Genomic DNA, 22,922 nt, shown 5'->3' with positions numbered 1-22,922 from the left:
GAGCTCTTGGGATGCTGCTGTGTGAATGCTGAATGAGTCACGGACAATTAGGCCAAGAAAGGTGGGAGAGGGCTTGGTGGAGAGGGAACAGCTGAATGAAGGGATCTCTCAGTCAGTAGGTTGCCTGAGTGAACTGTAAATCAGCATCAGAATGTTAATACTTGCTTGGCAGGTCATGTAACCTCTCAAAACCTCAGTTTCTTTATCTAAAAATAAATAAATAATAGTGACCACCTACTAGCCATGATGCGAACATTCAGTGAAGTAATATTTGTAAAGTACTTGCTTGGCACATCATCTGGCACAGAGTAAATGCTCAATTTAGCCACGTTACTAATTTTTTTTTTTAAATTAAAGTGTGGTTGATTTACAGTGTTTCGTCAGGTTCTGTTGTACAGCAAACTGACCCAATCACACACATTTCCTGTGCTTTACAGTAGGTCCCATTGCCCATCCATTCCAAATATAAGAATTTGCACCCAAAAAACCCCCCAAAATGCCCATCCATCCCATTCCCTTCCCTTTCCCCCCTGGGAACTCGAAGTCTGCTCTTCTTGACCACTATATTTTAACATTTTAATAATACCTTATAATTATGAATGATGACATTTCAAGAATACTTCATTTCCTGGTCGTTGGACTGCGAAGGAGGATCCCAGGATTCACTGTATCAGTGTTGAGGAACATTGAGGAAAGGAAGCCAGGGCCCGCTTCTCAAGTTCAACCAAGCGCTTGCCTGACGTCCCCACATCTACGCTGTGGTACACGAGGACTGGTGCAGAGCCGGGCTCCCAGGGTCACGTGGGTCGCGGCCCCGCCCCGGCTGAGCCCGTCCCCCGCGGCTGCACCAGAGGCGGCTGCGCCTGCGCGGAGCCAGGCGCGCTGTGCAGCGCGGTCCGCGGTGGGGGCGGCGCGAACAGCAAGGGGGAGGCGGATGGCTCTGCGGGGCCTGGCAGGCTCGGGGCCCGGTTCCCGCGGGCCGGCGGATGAGGCGGTGGCGACGGACGAGGAGCGCGAGGCATCTGCCTTGGTGGCGGCGGGAGCTGTATCGGAGGAGGATGAGGAAGACGAGGGCCGCGGCCGGGGCCTGCTGCGCTGGGACGGCTTCTCTGCCTGGCTGCACTGCGTGTGTGTGGTGGGCTTCGACCTGGAGCTGGGCCAAGCCGTAGAGGTGAGGCCCAGCCGCACCTTGACCCCGTGTGCGACCCGGGTCCCCGCGCCGGGGCGGTCCCAGCAGAGTGTGTGGCTCGCGGGCCGGCCTGCCTGGACCCCGGCCGATGCGCATCCGGGCGTGGCCGGCCGCCCCTCCGCCAGTATACTGGGCTGCGGTCCAGAGTTAGTTCCCTTGGGAGGATCGTGGGCTGTGGCTAGGGGTGAAAAGTTCTCTCTCGGCCCCTTCTAGATTCTTGTTGACCGTCATGTTTTCTTTTTCTTTTTTTTTTAACCCGGTATCACAGGAATAACTAGAATGGTTAGCGGCACCCAGGGAAGACTGCAGGCAGGATGTTTAGGACTTTGTCAAGAATGGAACAATGCCCATGACATACGGTGAACTATAATAGCCAAACGCCACACAACCAACATTTTTTTTAGACCTATAGATTGTTTTAATCATTAGCAGTAACTCCAGAGCATTCCACTCAGCCTGAGCCGAAATGCTTTTCTCAGAAAGCATTTTCTCTTTTGCTTTTGTTCCTCATTTCTGTTGTTTCTTGATAGTGCTTCTGAAACGGCTTGAAAGCTGATATCAAGATGAACATAAGGAAAATAGTTGGCTTGTGAATCTGTCAAGTTTTCCTATAACACCTTATCGGAAGGCTTTGTAATCTTAACTACTCTTCACATTATTTAGGGTCCCTTTTGTAGCACAGGAGATCGCTTGTCTTTATGTATCCAAGAAAAACATTATTAGAACGACCTAGGGTTAGAAGATTGTTTTGTTTTGTTTTGGTGGTAATGACAGATTTTAATTAACCATTTAATTCTGACTTGAGTGGCTTGAGTTGGCTAGAAAATTGGCCGGGGAGGTTTTTCTTAATGTGAACTGTGTATTCAGCTTGTTTTCTCTGTGTTTTATTATTATATATCTCAATACACATTGTTTCCATTAAGATCTTGGCATTGTGCTGGACACACAAACATGAAGGATATGCTCTAACCTGTATTTGTAGATTGAGACTACAATTTAGAGGAGAACCTAGATTAATCACTCTGGGAGAGAGAGTTAAATGCAATGCCTGGCGCATGGTGGTGTTCAATAAAAAATTGATAGAATCAATGAATACATGAACAGTACTTTCAGATAGAAACAGCAGTTCTCAAAGACTGAGAGGAAGAGATTTATATGTCATCTATCTTTTACATTAATACATTAACCTGAAGTTATATGTACAGCAAAATACAGTTTAACCAGAAAGCATAAGATTGAGTTCTTGTAGTCGATTGCATTTTTATTTATTTTTTTGTCCTTTTAGGGCCACACCAGCAGCATATGTAGGTTCCCAGTCTAGGGGTCTAATGGGAGCTGTAGTTGCTGGCCTGTGCCACAGCCACAGCAATATCAGATCCCAGCCACATGTGGGACCTACACCACAGCTCATGGCAATACTAGATCCTTAACCCACTGAGCAAGGCCAGGGATCAAACCTGGGTCCTCATGGATACTAGTCTGATTCATTTCTGCTGAGCCATGAGGGGAGCTCCGATTGCATTTTTAAATAGCTAGGGGAAGTCCTTTGGGATTCTTACAATTCGGGCATTCTTTATCGCATGAGTATGTTTTTTTGACCAAATAAACAATACTCAGCATAATTGAGGTGCTTCAAAAATGTGAATCATTGAAGGATTTTTTTTGAATTTCGTTTTCCATAGTATATGCTACTGTACAGAGTTTTCTTTCTGTAGTTCTTGACTTTTTTTTGCATTCTGGACCGTTTAAAAAATGTGAAGAACTTCATGAACTCTCTCCATTAGGAAAATACTAATACAAATCATGTATATGCTTTTGTGGACTATCTGGGAATCATTTATGAACTTTCTGATCCATTGCTCTCAGATTAAGAATCACTGATTTTAGAAGATGTAGGGTGAGAGTGGGGAAGATTTTTTTTTTTTTTTTTTTTTTGTCTTTTTTGTCTTTTTAGGGCTGCACCTGAGGCACATGGAGGTTCCCAAGCTAGGGTTTAATCGGAGCTGCAGCTGTCGGCCTACACCACAGCCACAGCAACACCAGATCCTTAACCCACTGAGCGAGGCCAGGGATTGAACCCGAAACCTCATGGTTCCTAGTCAGATTCGTTTCTGCTGTGCCACAACGGCAACTCCCAAGAGTGGGGAAGATTCTTAATAGAGGACCCAAAAAAAAAATAAACACATTGAGAGGTAACACAGTTTAATTTAGTTATGTTGTCCTGAGAAATGTAGAATATTGCCACTTTTAAAATGAAAAAGGAGGGGTTCCTTTTGTGGCTCAGCAGTTAACAAACCCGACTAGGATCCATGAGGATGTGGGTTCAATCCCTTGCCTCACTCAATGGGTTAAGGATCTGGCGTTGCTGCGGCTGTGGTGTAGGCTGGCAGCTGTAGCTCATATTCGACCCCTGCCCTGGGAACTTCCATGTGCTGTCGGTGCAGCCCTAAAAAGCAAAAATGAAATGAAAAAGGAATACAAATTAATAATTAATACAGCAAAATAGTTGAAAATATATTTCACTTTTGTTTTATGGCTATATCTAAGTCAAAAATGAACAGGAGGGGTGGCTGTAATGGGGCAAGAAGGAAAGTATAGAATTGTATTGGAGTACATAGTAGTCCCAACCCTGCTTCCTATAATGCACAACCGTTGGGTTTCAGAAGGGAAGTTAAAGAATAGGAAAAAGCTAAGTTTGGACAGTATATCCAAGAACCCACCTGTGTTATCAAAAAGACAGTCATTTAGGAGTTCCTGCTGTAGTGCAGCATGTTAAGGATCTGGCGTTATCTCTGCGATGGCCAGGGTTTGATCCCTGGCCCTATGCAGTGGGTTAAGGATCTGTTGTTGTCGAAGCTGTGGCATAGGTTACCCTTGACCCTGAGAAATTCCATATGCCACAGGTGTGGCTGAAAAAGAAAAAAAACAAAGTTACTGAGTCTTAGGCTTGACAAAGACTTGTCTGTTCTGCCATGACAGAAAGTACCATTTGCAAATTTTAAACAAAATGCATAAGTAAATGCATAAATAATGCCACCTATTTAAGCTTAAATCCCTACTACAAGAGATAACATAAGGTTTCAATCAAGAACTCAGTAGAACTGGACTGCCTAGGCTTGAGTCTGTATGACTTGGGGCACGTTACCTAACTCGTCTGAGCCTCACACTCCTCCACTATGACAGGATACAGTGCCTGTATTAGAGCACTGTTGTGAGCGTTAGATAAGTTTATATATATATATAAAATATAATATAATATATATTTGTATTTTGTCTTTTTTTTTTTAGGGCCCCACCCGTAGCATATGGAGGTTCCCAGCCTAGGGCTCTAATCGGAGCTGTAGCTGTTGGCCTATGCCACAGCCACAGCAATGCAGGATTCTTAACCCACTGAGCGAGGCCAGGGATTGAACCTGAAACCTCGTAGTTCCTCGTCGGATTCATTTCCACTGTGCCACGATGGGAACTCCGATAAGTTTATATTGATGAACATTTTTTAAGTTGAGAAACTTTTTCCCAGTCTCAATAAAAATTAAGTGTGGTACCTCAGTGGCTAATTTGATTGAAATGGAGCCTGTTTGTATCTATTTGGTTGTAGACAACAGAAACTAAGCTATAGTTCAAGGAGAAAAGGCAGTCTTGCTGTGGCCTTACAGCCTGGAGAAACTTCAGAAAATAGCTAGAGCCCAGAATCAGGGAAGCTTCTTGTTTGTGCTCTTGTTTTATGGATTCTATTCATGCTTTATGCTCCCCTTCAAACTGACTTCTGCTTCTATGATCTTTATGAAGTTGCCGCTTTCAGCCACCTTAATGAAGAGTGATTGCTTTTCCCATCAGAAACACCAGAGGAAGGTAATCAGGCCTGATTTTGGGCAGATTCTCTGCTACAATCAGCTGAAGACATGGGTGATTGGAGGAATGGTCTGTGTTGCACAAAATGTCTGTTAGAAACCCTGACCGACAGAAGGGGAGGTCTTTGGAGCTAGGAAAAGACTGCAAAAGGTAGTAACTACAGAAGTTGTGCTCAGCTTCTTTCTTTTCCCCTGAGATGGCCGAGGCATCACCGCAGAGACAGACACTAAGAGTCCTCTGGAACAAGGCTTGAAGTGCCCTGGATTTTATGTTCCACTTTCACTTCTAGCTCTGTGAAATTACCTGGTTATATAGTAAAGCCTTAAGTGTCTGAATCCAGAATTGCCTCGTTTATTCAATATTTTTTTTTTCTTATTGAATAACAATGTGCTCATTGTTGAAAGCTTGGCAAGAAAGGAAATTGTAAACACTCAAAAACATCATTCATAATTATATGAAGAGATTAATTAGCATTTTTGTTAATGCTTTTCTTTATATAGTTTCATATCTGTCAAGGATTAATTTGATTGTTAAGAACAGAAATCCTCTTAAATAAATTTAAATAGAGAGAAATTGATTGTAAGGAGTCTTTTGGAACCCAGTTGCAGGAAACAGGGTTGAACCTCATGGGACTTGGAAAGTCCCAGGCTTTTGCCTTTGTGTAGCCATTAAGTTTTTTATCTTTGCTTCTCTTTGCATGTCTGTTCCGTTCTCCAAGTTGAGGCGGGTTTCCTCTGCAAGGATCTCAGTTTCCGCTCCCCCATTTCACCTAACCTTGGATTACCATGGTGCGGATTTTAGCTGAACTTTTACTTTTGTATTCTGAAACCAGGTGGAAGCTTAAATCAAATACTGGAATATCTGATTGGTTCAGCATGGGTCAGGTGCTCCCTTTTGTTCAGTCAGTTGTGGTAAGGAGATAGTGTTTCAGAAACAGTAGAGGCTACTTACTCCCCCCCCACCCCGCCCGCAGAAGGAGGGGACACTTGAAATTGCGGATTGAGCAGCAGTCCTCCAAATAGGTCTGCTGTGAGTCTGCCTTTGTTTGTTGATATTTTTATTTTTTGACTGCCCCCGTGATATGCCAAAGTTCCCGGGCCAGAAATCAAAACCTGCATCATAGCAGACTCTAGGCCACCAAGGAGTTCCCAAGTCTACCTTTATTTTATTTTATTTTACTTTATTTCATTGTTTGCTTTTCTTACTGCTGCACCTGTGGTGTAGGGAAGTTCCCAGGCGAGGGGTCGAGTCAGAGCTGCAGCTGCCTGCCTACACCACAACCACAGCAATGCCAGATCTGTGCTGCATCCATGACCTACACCACAGCTCATGGCTGTGCCAGATCCTTAACCTCTTGAGCGAGGCCTGGGATTGAACCCAAGTCCTCATGGATACTTGTCAGTTTTGTAACCACCTTAGCCACAATAAAAACTCCCTCCAAGTTTACCTTTATTGATAACCATTCTCATAGATAACTTGCAAATCATTAAAGGCTTCATAACAGTAATTTTATGGACTATAATTTATTTAACATTTTCCTTAATTTGGATATTTATTAATTTCTTTTTTTTCGTCTCAACGTGAAGAGTTATTTGCACTTGTACATACTTCCTTAGAGATGTTCTGCATTTTTTTGAGGCCCTTTAAGTCATGTGAACTCAAAGAACATTGTAGGAGTTGACATTTCTATAATTAAGGTCACCTCTTAAATCTTCCCAGCGCCTAGTTTTATAAGAACTGAGAAATCATTGGTGGCTTTCCCCCTTTTGAAGGCTATAACCCATCAACTTTTGGGGCAGAATTTCAATCTAGTGGAAAGAGCACAAGCTTTGGGGTTTTGAGCATATGCTAATTGATTTTTGGCTAATTTCTTCAGTTCTCTGAGTCTCATTTTCCTCAACTATAAAATGGGAAAATAATATCCGAAGTGTTGGAGATACTGAGATAAAGCTTGTAAAAATTAATGTCTGTCATTTAATGCATGCCCAATACGTTAGTCCCTTTTTATAATTAGTGTCCTTGCACATTCAGTAATCCCTGTGGGACTGTCTTGGCTATTCCTTCCCTCCTATTATTTCTCCTTAAATTTATTTAAAAAATACACAGCTTTAGATGTTATTCATCCAAGCTAAACTAGTGTAAATCACTTTAAGTATTTAAAGCACTTTCTGGGAATCAAGTTTATAAGGTTTCATTTTGCTGATAATTTATGCCATAGCCTATTTGTATGTATGTATAGTTTGTATTTAACCTCTTTGCTGAAAAGGATTTCGGGCCAGTTAAATTATCTATAAAAAGCAGGACAATTTTTAATCAGTTGAGTACTGATCCCCTCCCCTCCCCCTGCCTTTTTTTGTTTTTTTTTTTTAAACTAATTGAAGATAAAGCTCTGTGCTGGGGTGAAGGCAAACTTTCATGCCTTTTTTTTTTTTTTTTTTTTTTTTTTTTGGTCTTTTGTCTTTTTGTTGTTGTTGTTGTTGTTGCTATTTCTTGGGCCGCTCCTGCGGCATATGGAGGTTCCCAGGCTAGGGGTTGAATCGGAGCTGTAGCCACTGGCCTACGCCAGAGCCACAGCAACGCGGGAGCCACAGCAACGCGGGATCCGAGCCGCCTCAGCAACCTACACCACAGCTCACGGCAACGCCGGATGGTTAACCCACTGAGCAAGGGCAGGGATCGAACCCGCAACCTCATGGTTCCTAGTCGGATTCGTTAACCACTGCGCCACGACGGGAACTCCCTTCATGCCATTTTTAAAAGAACAGTCAACAGAATTGACTCTCCTTTCTTTCCTACCTCTATTTTTTTGAGTCTCTGACTATGTATCCCCTCTTACCCCTAACAGCGTGGAACCTAGAGTAGTCAGCACTGTTTTCTATATCTTAGCAAAGTTTCTGTTTATTTTTCTGAGAAGGATAATTGCAGTTATGTGAAAGGTGTTTTCTTTGTTTCTTTCTCTCTTTTGGGTGCCCCACAGCCTCAGTGTTTGATCCTCAGCATATTCACTGTTTTAATTGAGATGGGCGTTTTATATATATATATATATATTATATATATATAATTGCATGTTGCTATACTGTCTCATTGAACCATCTATTCAGCAGATATTTATTGGGCAGCTACCATACCCAGACAGTGGCATGTTCTTTACTGAGTTTACAATCTCTCATGGAAGGTGGGTCATTAAACAGTGAATGTTACCATAGGAAGGTTTGCAAGGTATAATAATGGCCTTTAAATTTCCTTATGAAATAGTAACACTTCATAGTAGCTTGATGTAGTTTTGTGATTAGAGATTTAAAACTTTAGTGACCTCTTGAGCTTCTTAGGTGCCGAGATTCTACAAAGGCTTCTTGGGTGTTACTACTCTCAGATACGGTTATGAAATTATATTATCTGAAGATAGTCTGGGACATTCTCCTGTCCAGTTAGTCCTTTCACAAGTACATTATGTTTTTGTATTTACTATGATGAATGATGTGGAACACGGAAAACTTTACTTCTTTTTGAAATGCTCTACTGCCCATTCCCACGTTCAAGCTGATCAAATTTTCTATTAGCACAATTTAGCTTAGATTGTGAGGTAAGCAGGAGTCTTAAACTTGAGGATACTGTGATTTCAGGCCACCCCCCCACCCAGTTTTTAAGTAAACATTTTCATTGAAGCGTTAACATGCATATAGAAAAGTGCACAAGTCTTAAGTCTATATTTTAGTAAATTTTCATAAAGTGAATATATCATGTCACTGCCATAGAGATCAAGAAGCAAAATGACTGCGCCCAGATTTCTCTTAGATCCTCCTTTAGCCATATCCCATTTCCCCCTTTCCCTTTCAGCTCCTGGCAACCACTTATCTACTTTGTTTCTGTGGATTCTCCTTTTCTGTGTATTTCATATGAATGGATTCATACAACGTGTTTTATGTCTGGCTTTTTTCACTTAGTATAATATTTTCAAGGTTCATTCATGTTGTAGTATGTATCCTTCATTCCTTTATGTGCTTGATTTTATATCACTATATGGATACATCACATTTTTTTTGCATTTTTAAATTATAGGTGATTTATAGTATTGTGCTTGGATATATCACATTTACTTATCCATTCATCATTTGATGAAAACTTGGATTGTTTCCACTTTTTGCCTATAATGAATAATGCTGCTATGAACATTCATGTACAGGTTTTTATGTGAACGAATATTTTCACTTCTGCATATATACTGAGGAGTGAAATTGCTGGGTCATATGTAACTCTGTTTCATTTTTTGAGAAGCTACTAAATGGTTTTCCAATGTGACTGCATTTTCACATTTTCATTGGTAATGTATGAGAGTTCTAATTTCTCCATGTCCTTGCCAGTACTTTGCCCTTTTGAATAAAGCCATCCTGGTGTTATGAGGTAGTATCTTACTGTAATTTTATTTGCATTTCCCTAATGACTAATGACATTGAGTGCCTTTTCATGTGTTTATTGGCGTAAATCTTTTTTGGAAAAATGTCTAATCAGATCCTGTGCTATTTAAAAATTGGGTTGTTTTAATGTTTATTGTTGAATTATAAGAGTTCTTTGTACATCCTGCACTCTAGACCTTTATCAGATAGATTTGCAAATATCTTCTCTCATTCTATGGTTTCTCTTCACTTTCTTGGAAGTATTCTTTGGAGTAGAGAAGCTTTAAATTTTGATGAAATCCACTTTATTTATTGTTGCTGTGTTTCTGAAACCATTACCTAATCCACAGTCATAAAGATTTGTTCCTATGTTTTCTTCGAAGAGTTTTATAGTTTTAACTCTTACACTTAGGTTTTTGATCCACATTGGGTTACTTTTTGTATATGATATGAAGTTGAGGTGTTTACTTTTGTCTTTTTAGGGCTGTACCACCGGCATATGGAGGTTCCCTGGCTAGGAGTCCATTCAGACCTGTTGCTGCTGGCCTACGCCAGAGCCACAGCAACACCAGATCCAAGCCACATCTGCGACCTACACCATAGCTCACAGCAACATCGGATCCTTAACCCACTGAGCGAGGTCAGGTATCGAACCCGTAACCTCATGGTTCCTAGTTGGATTGTTTCCGCTCGCCACAGTAGGAACTCTGAGGTGTTTACGTTTTAAAACACCTTATTTTGAGATAACTTTAGACTTTATGTAGAGTTACAAAAGTAATTCATTTAACTTCCTTTAATGTTAACATTTTATATAAACATGGTACAGTTATAAAAACTAAGACTATAACGGTATGATAATATGTACTAAACAACAGAATTCTCATTTCACTAGTTTTTCTACTAATATCCTTTGTTTCAGGATTCCATTCAAGTTGCTATGTTATATGCAAGTGTCAAATTACCATAGCCCTGGAGTTCCTGTTATGGCTCAGTGGTTAATGAATCCAACTAGGAACCATGAGGTTGCTGGTTCTATCCCTGCCCTTGCTCAGTGGGTTAAGGATCCAGTGTTGCCGTGAGCTGTGGTGTAGGTTGCAGACGAGGCTCAGGTCCCGAGTTGCTGTGGCTCTGGCGTAGGCTGGTGGCTACAGCTCCGATTAGACCCCTAGCCTGGGAACCTTCATATGCCGAGGGAGCAGCCCAAGAAAAGGCAAAAAAAAAAAAAAAAAAAAAAAAATTACCATAGCCCTCTTCAATCTGTGGAAGTTCCTTAGTCTTTTCTTATATTTCATGACCTAAACACTTTGGAAGAATATTGGTCAGATAATTTGTAATATGTTTCCCAATTTGGGTTTTTCTGGTGTATTCTTACGATTAGTCTGAGGTTCTGCATTATTGGGAAGAATTCCTCAGGCGTGATTTGCCCTTCCTGGTGCATCCTAACAAGAAGTGCATGGAGTTAAAATGCCTTATTGGTGGTAATTTTAACCTTGATCATTTGAAGACAATGTCTGCCAGGTTTATCCACTGTAAATTTACAAAATTTACTATTTTTATCTTTGTAATTAGTAAATATTTATTTTGTTGGAGGTGCTTTGAGACTGTGCATATCTTGTTTCTCAGACTTTGCTTGCTGATTTCAGCATCCAAAAGTAGATCATTCCTTCAGTAATTGTTATTACTCTGGTGTTCTACTAGTGATTTTCTGTTTTCTTACTCCTTCTACATTCGTTAGCTGGAATTCTCTTTTTTTTTGGCTGTGTCCACGGCATGTGAAAGTTCCTGGGCCAGGGATCAAACCTGCGTCATGGCAGTGATCCAAGCTGCTGTAGTGACAGCGCTGGGTCCCTAATCTCTTGTGCCACCAGAGAACTCCTTGGAATTCATAAATAAAGAAAAGTTATCCCTTCTCTTCCATCCATCCATCCATCTCTCTCTCTCTCTCTCTCAGTGTGGACTCAAGGATACTCATTTCATCATTTGGGTTATAATCCAGTACTATTATTTATTTTGGTGATCAGATTGTTCCACTTTTAAAGCATTTGTACCTTTTTAGATTGATTCCTATGTGCTTTAAACATGCTCTTATCTTTTTTTTTTTTTTTAAAGACTTCCTTCCTTTCTGACAATCCAAGATCCTCTAGGCTCAACTTGTACTTTTCCTGTCCCAGCCCTGTAATTGGCCACCTCTACAAGAAGCCCTGATTCTTTTTATTGAAGAATGCTATTCAGCAATCAATACCTGGGTGTTAGGTGTACTTAATTCTAATAGAGTGTCATTGCTTTATTTTTTATACTAAAAAACCTCTTAAAAGAGATACTGTATTTAATATATTCTAAAATATTTTCAGCCAATTAAAAAATTACATGAGACATTACCAGTTGAAAAATGTAGTCTTGTTTTTTTTTCATGTAAGCAATTTCCGTTTTCAGTTTTCAATGCACATTATTGTCTTAGTCGTAGAAGACATAATTCTTTTTTTTTTTTGTCTTTTTTTTTTTTTTTTTTTTCTCTTTGTTGTTGTAGTTTTTGCTATTTCTTGGGCTGCTCCCTCGGCATATGGAGGTTCCCAGGCTAGGGGTTAATTGGAGCTGTAGCCACCGGCCTACGCCAGAGCCACAGCAACGCAGGATCCGAGCCGCGTCTGCAATCTACACCACAGCTCACGGCAACGCCGGATGGTTAACCCACTGAGCAAGGGCAGGGATCGAACCCGCAACCTCATGGTTCCTAGTCGGATTCGTTAACCACTGCGCCACGACGGGAACTCCCATGATTATTTTCATACTGAGATGAGGATATTAGGGCATGTAAAGGCAAGTGGCAGAGAGTTGTACCTTTGAATAGACCCATTAAAATATTTTGTAATACTGTTTTCCAGTGTATATATTAATATTTATCCGAGGAACATTTTTTTCCTATCATCTTATGATGTGAAATACTTATGCTATGTCATCATTTTTAGGCCTTAGTAATTATATGTAATAAAACTTACTTTTTTCTTGGGTTATTACCCTCATTTGTTATAACATGGGAGATCTTAACATAGGTTACAAAAGACCAGAGTAACATTAGTTGATGCTCTCTGTCCCTTTTTGATGCCTCCCAGGAATGCCAGTGGCCAGGGGCACATAGATGTCTGGACTTGTGCTGTGGAAACTTTAAGCAAGAGGCATCTCCAGGTACTGGAGCCAGTTCATGGTTGATAATTCCCATGTAATTCCCAGGTATCAGGAGCTAACTGACTAAAACTAAACTAACAATGATTGCCCAAACTTACTTTTAAAACAAAACTAAGTATGTAATAGATAATAACTTTAGTAAGGTAGCAATTTGTGCAATTTTAGATACTTGGCAATTGTTACTTTTCTTCTTTCTTTGTTTATTTTTTTCCTCTTTTTTGGCTCCCCGACAGCTGAGGCAATGCCAGATCCCTTTAACCCACTGTACTTGGCTGGCGATTGAACCTGCGTCCTGGTGTGCTGCAGAGATGCTGCCGATCCTGTTGTACCACAATGGGAACTTCTCTTTCAGTACCTGTATTTCAGTAGCTATACCATATAAATGTGCATTGTTTCTTGCTGAATGTCATTTCTGTTCCAAAATAAAACACTGAGCAGTTCTAACAGAGTACATTAGAGTGAAATTATACATACTGTTTGACACTCCGGTACAATCAGATTTTTAAAAGGCAGACCTGATTTGTTACATAGTTTTTATATCCTAACTTTTTAGAATATATATAGCATATATAAGCCCCTTAAAGACACACACACACACACACACACACACACACACACACACACACGTTATATTTAAAGTACTCATACATATGGGTGAAACATTTCAACATTTTTTTCTATATAATCATGCTAATATTTTAAACCTTAGGAAACCACAATCCAAAGAAACTTCGTGGTTGATGTCTTGATGAAACTTTGTATATTTGCTTTTGAGTCGATATTTTAATTCGAGGAAATAAAAATCTGAAACACCTTCACATAAAACTGATTAGCGTCCAAGATTAAGCTTTTACAGCCACTAAATTTCCCAATATGTTTTAGACTGGCAAACTGCAGAGTAACATAGATACAAAGATTTTCATAAGATACATAGGTTAAAAGGTTGCCATTTCTGCTTTAAAGGTGACAAGGTGAAATAGTCTCCAGGTGAAGCAAGGGAGATCTATGTACCCTTAAAGAAAATTACATAATAATACTAAGTTCTGAGTATAACTAATCTGAGAGTATATCTACTGATTGAAGATTTTTTATTTTTTATTTTTGTCTTTTCTAGGGCTGCTCCCTCGGCATATAGGGGTTCCCAGGCTAGGGGTCTAATCGGAGCTGTAGCTGCTGGCCTACACCACAGTCACAGCAATGCTGGATCCGAGCCACGTCTGCGACCTACACCACAGCTCATGGCAACACCAGATACTTAACCCACTGAGCCAGCCCAGGGATCGAACCCGCAACCTCATGGTTCCTAGTCGGATTCATTAACCACTGAGCCATGACGGGAGCTCCCTGGAAGATACTTTTTAAAAAAAACACGTGGGAGTTCCCATCGTGGCGCAGTGGTTAACGAATCCGACTAGGAACCATGAGGTTGCGGGTTCGATCCCTGCCCTTGCTCAGTGGGTTAACGATCCGGTGTTGCCGTGAGCTGTGGTGTAGGTTGCAAGTGCGGCTCGGATCCCCTGTTGCTGTGACTCTGGCATAGGCTGGCAGCTGCAGCTCCGATTGGACCCCTAGCCTGGGAACCTCCCATGTGCCGCAGGAGCGGCTCAAGAAATGGCAAAAAGACAAAAAAAAACAAAAAAAAACCATGTTATTTCTGTTGCCAAGTAATGGATTTGTTAATGGTGACTTAGATGATTTAATACATGAATATTTTCATAATTTCTCAGTCTTAATTTCTCACATAGTAAATAGCAATAGATACAACCCACATAAACAAGACCTCTTTGGGTACTGCTTTCCTTTTTTCATCAATGTCGTGTCTGCTGGATCCTTCTTATCACCGTTTAAAGATACTTGGGTCCTAAATCACCCTTAATCACATTTCTTCTTCCAGATACTGCTTCTCACCTTCCCTTCAAAACCAAACATTCTCTTCTCTTGGCTTCTTGGTAAAAACAAATTGTCATCGTCTTTCTTCCTCAGTGGTCCTTCATCCTCAGACCACTTTGACAACTCATCAGCCCCTGTCCTGAGCCACTCAGGGCTCAATCCTAGAACTTCTTGTCTCGTTCTGTTTTTCCTCTATCAATCAGTTCACCCATAGTATGAAAGTTAATCCATAATTATTTCATGATTGTGTTTTGTCTTATGCGGGCATGACTTTCTTCTCTCTTTTCCCTGTTGCTATAAATATTGAGTTAAAACAATTGCTGAAATTTAATACAGTTTATGATGTGATGTTACTGTATCTTATTTCAGGAAATGTAGGCTTTTCGGGCTTTTGGGCAGCTCTGGGGAATGGAAGAACTCATGGATTCTTCCAGAAGTGGGAAGTCATGGATCCCCATATTAGCACCCAGTATTAATGCACTTATCTTTTCCAGATTCAAATTCAACTGCACTTTCTGTTGTTTTTTCACCTTTTTCTTATCAGCCACTAGTTAACCTGCTGCTCTGAATTCCATCTCTTCTTCACATTCTTGATAGAATCTAAACTGGCCCACATAGGCATTGGTATTCTCTGGGCAGAATTTTCACACCGAGCCACAACTAGGCAGTTGGTTGATTGGTCTGTAGAGTGGGTGCCTTGGGTCTGGTGTTTGCTAGAGCTCATTGTGACAGGAGCTGTTCTGGCCTAGTCTTGCTTCCTTTGTGGGGGACGTGGGGGAGGAATTTCCCTCAGAATGTGGCTGTGGTTACTGCAGGTGCTAAACCAACCTGTATAGAAAAATATTATGATTATTTAAAGGGATTGGAGGGAATTAGGATATGCTTTATGATGGGAAGATGGCCTTTGATATTTCTTAAACTGCAAATAATCACTTTTTCCTTTCCCTTTTTCTTTTACTAAGTAGTTAGCGATTTGTATTCTTCAAATCAATTGAAAATTATTTCTTGAAGTAGCTACCAGCTGATAGATCAAGTTCTCTTTAGGTTTTACACCTCCAAAAAAAGGCTTAATAAATTTTGTTATTAGCAATTTAATTGGTAAATTAATCTTGATTGGTGAACTCAAGATTTCACTAATTTTTTGAGATAACTTTAACTTAAAAAAAATGCATTTGCCTAATGTAAAACCTTCTCAATTTTCCCAGCTTCTTCCATGTTCATTGTTAAAATTGTGAACTATTTCTTAAGACAATTTGATCACAGCCAACTATGAGCCAATTATTTTAGAATACCTACTATTGTTTGTAGTATATACTCAAAATATTTATCTAACAAAGTTTAACTTTTTCTTCCAGGTTATTTATCCTCAACATTCCAAACTTACTGACAAAGAAGTAAGTAGAAATATTGTTCTATATAGTTCATTGTTGTGTTTCTGTTTGTTTTTATTGGTGTATATGTGCCAGCATATATAGTTTTTGTTTTCTTTTTCAGAAAACCAATATTTGCTATTTGTCTTTTCCAGATTCAAATTCAGGTAATTATTTTTACCGTGGTGTTTCTCTTGAATTTTGTACTGAGAATACTGATTATATTCTTAATATATGAAAAATTAATTGAAATAGCATAGTGGATTGCAAACTGAATTTCAGATCAGTGGTTTTGATTCCTAGTTTTATGATGCCTAGTCACATCTTATTTTAGTTGGTTCAACTTTTAAAATAATTGTTATCTTGGAGTTCCCATTGTGGTTCAGTGGGTTAAGAACCCGACTAGTATCTCTGAGAATGCAGGTTTGATTCCTGGCCTGGCTCAGTGGGTTAAGGATCCAGCGTTGCTGTGAGCTGTGGTTGTAGGTTGCAGATGCAAGCTCAGATCCTGCGTTGCCGTGGCTATGGTGTAGGCCGGCAGCTGTAGCTCCAGTTAGACCCCTAGCTGGGAACTTCCATATGCTGCGGAGTGACCCTAAAAATAAAAATAAACTAAAATAAAATAACTGTTATCTTGTAATGAGGTTAAAACATCATGGGGTAATAAACTGTTGAAGTAGTGAATAGACTGAAAATCAGCAACATTGGTGTGTTTGAGGATTTATAGCAAATAGTTTTCTTTTAGTTCAGGATGTGGGAGTTTTGCAAGAACTCTGTTAAAGCAGGGATTGAAAAGAATATCAAGGTAAATATGGTTATAAAGCATGGCCATCAATTATTTGCAATAGTTTATATGAGTTAGTGTTATGTAAAGCATTTGGAATAGTGCTTGGCTATAGAAAATACTTTATAAGTGTTTGCTGTCATTATTAAACTTGGTTTTGCTGGTTTCTTTCAGACTTTCCCTTTGTGTGGTCCTAATTGTGGACATCTTCCAGGTTTCCTTTTGCAAAGTTTGACTTTCCAATAGTTTTTCAGGCTTTTAGTGACCAGAACATTTAACTTTTTAGACCACAGAGTTAGAATGTAATGAAGCAAAGGCACTGCAGTTCCCTTTCCTTTTGTGTTACTTCTAATATCCTGTTAATTTTGATAATCTGAATTGGGAGACTTGACATTTTAGTTTTTTAAAGAATTTTCCCTACAAATGCTTCTAGAGTTTTTTTCCCTGTACATTGCAACCAGCTTTCATGAAATATATTTGTTTGTTTGTTTTTAAAAAGATTTTTTTTTGGTTAAAAAAGGTGGCTTTGACAGAGTTCTCTGGTAGTGCAGTGGGTTAAGGATCTGGCGTGGTCACCGCAGCAGCTCAGGTTGCTGCCATGGCACAGGTTTAGCCTCTGGCCCAAGAACTTCCACATGCTGCAGGCATGGCCAAAAAAAAAAATATATATATATATATATATATTTATATGTTGTGTGTGTGTATATATATATATATATGCACACATATGAAATATAATATAAAGACATATAAGATATATATATATATAAAGATGGCTTTGAGAGATCGCAGAAGGGCTTTTGTTTTACCTGAATTATTAGAATCTTTCTTGTATGTTTTGCCTTTAATGAGATGATGATAGAGAGGTCTTAACAGGATCTCCATTTCAGATAACAGTTTCCTTATAAAGGGTACACATGTAGTTCTGAGTGTAGTGAGTGTTGAATTGGACTTCTGTTGTATGGATTACAGGATGAACTGACTGTATGATTAGAGTCCCGGTGGATCCTTAACCCATTGAGCAAGGCCAGGGATCGGACCTGCATCCTCGTGGATGCTAGTCAGATTCATTAACTGCTGAGCCACAACGGAAACTCCTGAATGACTTTTTAGGAGCCTAAGTTTAAAATGTGTTTTCTCTCTGATAAATATTTGTCAGATTTTTTTTTCTCATTATTTACCTTGAATATCATCTGGATATTCACATTCCTTAGTCTTAAACTGTGACAGGTACTGAAGGACTATAGTCACTATGTTCTAAACACGACTAGAGAGAAAACTCAGCAATAGTAGAGGGAGCTTCAAGTAAAGATTAATCCTTTTTCTGAATGGAATAGATGTATCGACAACATTTGTCTCAACATCGGCACATCTTTCCTTCCTTCCTTCCTTTCCTCCCTTTTTCTTCCTCCCTCCCTCTTCTTGCTCTATTTTTTTCCATCTATATATAAATCTGTTGAACTAAAACAAGGCTAGGAGTATTTTCCATTATCTCAGTTCTCACATGTTTTCCTTATTTTGAACCATCTGCTATAACAAGTAAGGAAACTGAATCGATTCGCCCTCCTTTGTTTCTTCCCTCCTCCACAAAAGAAATACTAGTTTCTATAATTGTATTTATGTATATACTGAGTTGCTTTTTTAAAAACTTAAACATATTATCAAGTTTTTACTTCTCTTCTGGAGAACTTCATGTGCTAAAGAAATATAAGTACTTCTGGGTGTAATAATAAGTAATAAAATCTCAAGCACTTTTTATATTTAATCCTATTAGTTCTAAATACAGTAACTGGGGAGAGTTTGAGTGACAAGCTACTTCCTGTGTCTTTTTAGAATAATTACAGTTTTTTGTAGTTATTGCCTGACGATTTAGGTAATGTTTTAAGAAGTTTGCTAAAGTGATTAAAGTTTATAAAACTTTAATGATTAAAATAGTAAGTCTGTTACTTGGGCTCTTCCTGAGTCTGCTGTTTTATATCTTTATTTATTTACTTTTTTTTTTTTTTTTTTTTTTGTCTTGTCTTCTGAGGGCCGCACCGTGGCATATGGAGGTTCCCAGGCTAGGAGTCTAATTGGAGCTATAGCCTCTGGCCTATGCCAGAGCCACAGCAGCGCCAGATCCGAGCCTTGTCTGTGACCTACACCACAGGTCATGGCAGTGCTGGATCCTTAACCCACTGAGCGAAGCCAGGGATTGAACCCAAAACCTCATGGTTCCTAGTCGGATTAGTTTCCACTGCGCCACAATGGGAACTCCTATTTATTTACTTTTGATTTTTTTTTTTTTTTTTCTTTTTAGGGCCACACCTGTGGCATATGGAAATTACCAGACTAGGGGTTGAATTAGAGATGCAGCTGCCAGCCTATACCACAGCCACAGCAATTACGGATCCAAGCCAAGCTACATCTGTGACCTACTCTGCAGCTTGTGGCAATGCCCCATCCTTAACCCACTGAGTATGGCCAAGAATTGAATCCACATCCTCATGCATACTAGTTGGGTTCTTAACCTTGCTGAGCTACAAGAGGAGCTCCTATCATGTCTCTTTTTTCAGTTTTGTTTTTGTTTTTGTTTTTGTTTTTGGGCCTCACTTGCGGCATATGGAGCTTACCAGGCTAGGGCCAAATCAGAGCTACAGCTGCTGGCCTATGCCACAGCCACAGCAACGCAGGATCTGAGCCTCGTCCAAGACCTACACCACAGCTCACAGCAACACTAGATCCTTAACCCACCGAGCAAGGCCAGAGATTGAACCTGCAACCTCATGGTTACTAGTCAGATTCATTTCTGCTACACCACAATGGGAACTCCCTATTATGTCTCTTTTTAAAAAATTCTTGAAGTTCCCTGGTGGCTCAGCAGGTTGAGGATCTGACATTGTCACTGCAGTGGCTAAGGTTGCTGCTGTAGCTTGGATGGGAATCCCTGGCCCAGGAACTTTCATATGCCATGTGTGTGGCCAAAAAACAAATACACAAAAAAGAAATTCTCATTGTGAAAGAGAAAGTACATACAAAGTCATGAAATAGAACTTTGCCAACCTCAAAAACCTTCTTTTGTCCTGTCCCAGACACTATTTCCCTCCTCCTCTTCAAAGGTGACCTTTATCCTGAGTCTTTAAAAAATTTTGTTTCTTTTTCTTTTTTAGAAAAATGTAATACAGTATTTAAAGGTTACACTCTATTTACAGTTTTTACAAAATATTGCCTATATTCCTTATGTTGTGCAATACAGCCTTGTAGCCTATTTATTGTACACGCAATAGTTTGTACCTCTCACTCTCAGCTTTATGTTGTTCCTCCTCCCCACTGGTAACCAACCATTAATTTGTTCTCTATATCTGTGAGTTTGGTCTTTTTTTTTGTTAGTTTTGCTTAGTTTTAAAAGTTTTTTTTAGCTTCCACATGTAAGTGATATCAGATGTATTTGTCTGTCTTTCTCTGACTTATTTCACTTAGCATAATGCCCTCCAGGTCCATCCGTGTTGTTGCAGATGCTAATTTTTGTTTAATGGCTGAGTAGTATTCCATTGTGTGTGGTACCACATCATGTTTATTCATTCATCTGCTGATGGACACTTAGGTTGCTTTCACACTTTGGCGATTGTAAATAATGCTGCTATGAACATTGGGGTGCACATGTCTTTTCGTATCACTCCTGATTCTTATAGTAGTAAGTTTTCTTGCTTTTCTTTATAGCTTTATCACCCAACCACGTATTCCTAAACACCGTTGCCTGCTTTAAAAAAAAAAAAAATATATATATATATATATATATATATAAAATATGGATTTGAAGAATTTCTGCGTTCTTTTATATTTGGCTTCTTTTGCTCATTATTATGTTTGTGAATCAACATGCAGACAGTTTTCAAAAAGTTTTAATTTCATGGAGAAAATGATTAGGAAAAATAGTAGAGGAACATGGGGGTTAAGTAGCATGTTTTACTAATGGCTTTGCCTCTAACCAAATTGTTTTGAGCTAGTCACTTGAACTGTCAGGATGTCTTTTTTTCTTCTTTAAAACATGATAGGAGTTCCCGTCATGGCTTAGTGGAAACGAATCTGACTAGCATCCATGAAGATGCAGGTTCGATCCCTGGCCTCCCTCATGGGTTAAGGATCCGGCCTTGCAGTGAGCTGTGACGTAGGTTGAAGACGCGGCTCGGATCCCACATTGCTGTGACTCTGGCATAGGCCGGCAGCTGCAGCTGTGATTCCACCCCTAGCCTTGGAACTTCCATATGCTGCTGGTGTAGCCCTAAAAGGACCAAAAAAAAAAAAAAAAAAAAAAACCAAAAAAAAAAAAACAAGACAGAATGGGTTTCAAACATTGATAGGACCCCTTCAGCTCTAAGTAAGATTTAATGAAACTGGATAAATAAACATTATACTGTGCTGTCCTCAATTTCTTTTATTTTTGTTTTCATTAGGTTGTCTTGGAGATACCCAGTTTTGTTTTAGATTTCGACAGTCTTCTGGGAGGAGGGTGTCACTGCATTGTCTCCTGGATCAATTTGACAAAGATTTACCAGTTTATTTAAAGGTTGGAAAAGTAGTAATAGAAGAATGTCCATGTGAAAGAAAGCTTTAGAACTCAGTTTTTCAGTTCTTATAGCTTCAGTAATATTGTGTTTTGTTTTGTTACTGTACTATACTGCCAGATTTACTAAGTGAATCTAATTCATAAGGATTTAACATGTGAATGAGAGAGCCTTTATAAAGCTACTGTTCTTAAAATATTATAACACCATCCTGAATTATAGAAATGAGAATATTGGGGTCATTTTCTTTCACTTGGTAATAACTATTCATTTAGGTGTGGAGATGGGTGGCAGTATACCGGTAAATATCCCTCTTGAGTTGAAGATTCCCGGTGGCAGTCCCAACCTACTTTATGATAGGATTATAGTTGTCTCTTTTTTATTTTTATTTTGTTTTGTTTTTGTCTTTTCTAGGGCCGCACCCGTGGCATATGAGGTTCCCAGGCTAGGGGTCTAATCAGAGCTATAGCTGCTGGCCTACGCCAGAGTCACAGCAATGTGGGATCCAAGCTGCGTCTGCGACCTACACCACAGCTCACGGCAATGCCAGATCCTTAACCCACTGAGCGAGGCCAGGGATTGAGCCTGCAACCTCATGGTTCCTATTGGATTCGTTAACCACTGAGCCACAAGGGAACTCCTCGTTTTTATTTTTAAATGAACTTTGATTTATGGTTACTGATAATTAAAAACAATTTTAGTAATTCAGATGATTCCAGATTGTAAGGTTTCTGTGTGGTACTTCACACTTACATCTTTAACTGCATGAAGAACATTTCTATCAGGATGTCATATTAGCACAGCCAACAAGAACTTGACATCTTTTGCCAAAAATAAGCATTTACAAGCTTACCTTCCTGGTTTGACTAATGACAGGAATCCTCTCCCAGTTAGCAAAGATAATTACCTTTGAAGTGTCTCTTATAGCCAGTTCGTCCTTTCTATGACCTTTTACTATCACTGTTCACATATTTTTTCAACTGCTGATAATAATAGCTCTTTATTAGAGCTTTTTATGTTCTTGGCATTGTACCAATAAACATCTCATCAATCCTCTCTATAGTGTTCTGAGAGAGTTCCTTTTGCAAATGAGGAAAGGAAATTTGCCCAAATATCTCCTGTTTTTCAGTGCAATATATATATGGTGTCCCCAACTAAAATGTATATGTATATTAAATAAAATAAATAAAATCTGAAATAATTGCCTGTTACTGAATAAAAAGGTAATGGTAGTACTATTTCCTTGCTCTCACTTTTTGGGCCTTCTAAAATAAAATCTTTTCCTTTCTAATTTCCAGCTTAATGTTTTTTTTATACATGTGCCATATTTTAGCTAAACTGAACTATGTGCTTTTTCCTGAAGTAGCTTGTATTTTTTCTGTCTGCGTGATTTTGCCCTGTTGGCTCTTGAAACCTGAAATGTCTTTGTCTTTTTAAAATCATATTCATCCTTCAAAGTTTGGGTCAAAAACAGCTGCCCCTAGGAGTTCTCATTGTGGCTCAGTGGTAATGAACCCGACTAGTATCCATGAGGACGCAGGTTGATCCCTGGCCTCATTCAGTCGGTCAAGGATCTGGTACCACTATGAGCTGTGGTATAGGTTGCAGACTCAGCTCAGATCTTGTGTTGCTGTGACTGTGGTGTAGGCTGGCAACTACAGCTCCAATTTGGCCCCTACCCTGGGGACTTCCATATGCTGCAGGTGCAGCCCTAAA

At 39.5% G+C, this 22,922-nt stretch overlaps 1 protein-coding gene across 4 annotated transcripts in view; it reads left to right on the top strand.

Annotated features, from left to right (window-relative positions):
* Positions 846–22,922, top strand: part of DENND6A (DENN domain containing 6A) — a 67,154-nt gene continuing 45,077 nt past the window's right edge. Inside the window, exons 1-4 of one of the 4 annotated variants that reach the window (XM_021069010.1) lie at positions 846–1,171; positions 15,864–15,902; positions 16,003–16,045; positions 21,096–21,208. In XM_021069010.1, the coding sequence (XP_020924669.1) occupies positions 935–1,171; positions 15,864–15,902; positions 16,003–16,045; positions 21,096–21,208 (432 nt within the window). In that variant the 5' untranslated portion in view covers positions 846–934. Of the gene's footprint in view, positions 1,172–14,207; positions 15,013–15,863; positions 15,903–16,002; positions 16,046–21,093; positions 21,209–22,922 lie in introns of those variants that run through there. The other 3 variants (XM_021069009.1, XM_021069011.1, XM_021069012.1) reach the window with 3 other exon arrangements.

The sequence above is a fragment of the Sus scrofa genome, chromosome 13, assembly GCF_000003025.6.
Source record: "Sus scrofa isolate TJ Tabasco breed Duroc chromosome 13, Sscrofa11.1, whole genome shotgun sequence".
NCBI lineage: Eukaryota > Metazoa > Chordata > Mammalia > Artiodactyla > Suidae > Sus > Sus scrofa.
The sequence above is the reverse complement of the archived record's forward strand: the minus strand, read 5'-3'. Positions and strand labels throughout refer to the sequence as shown.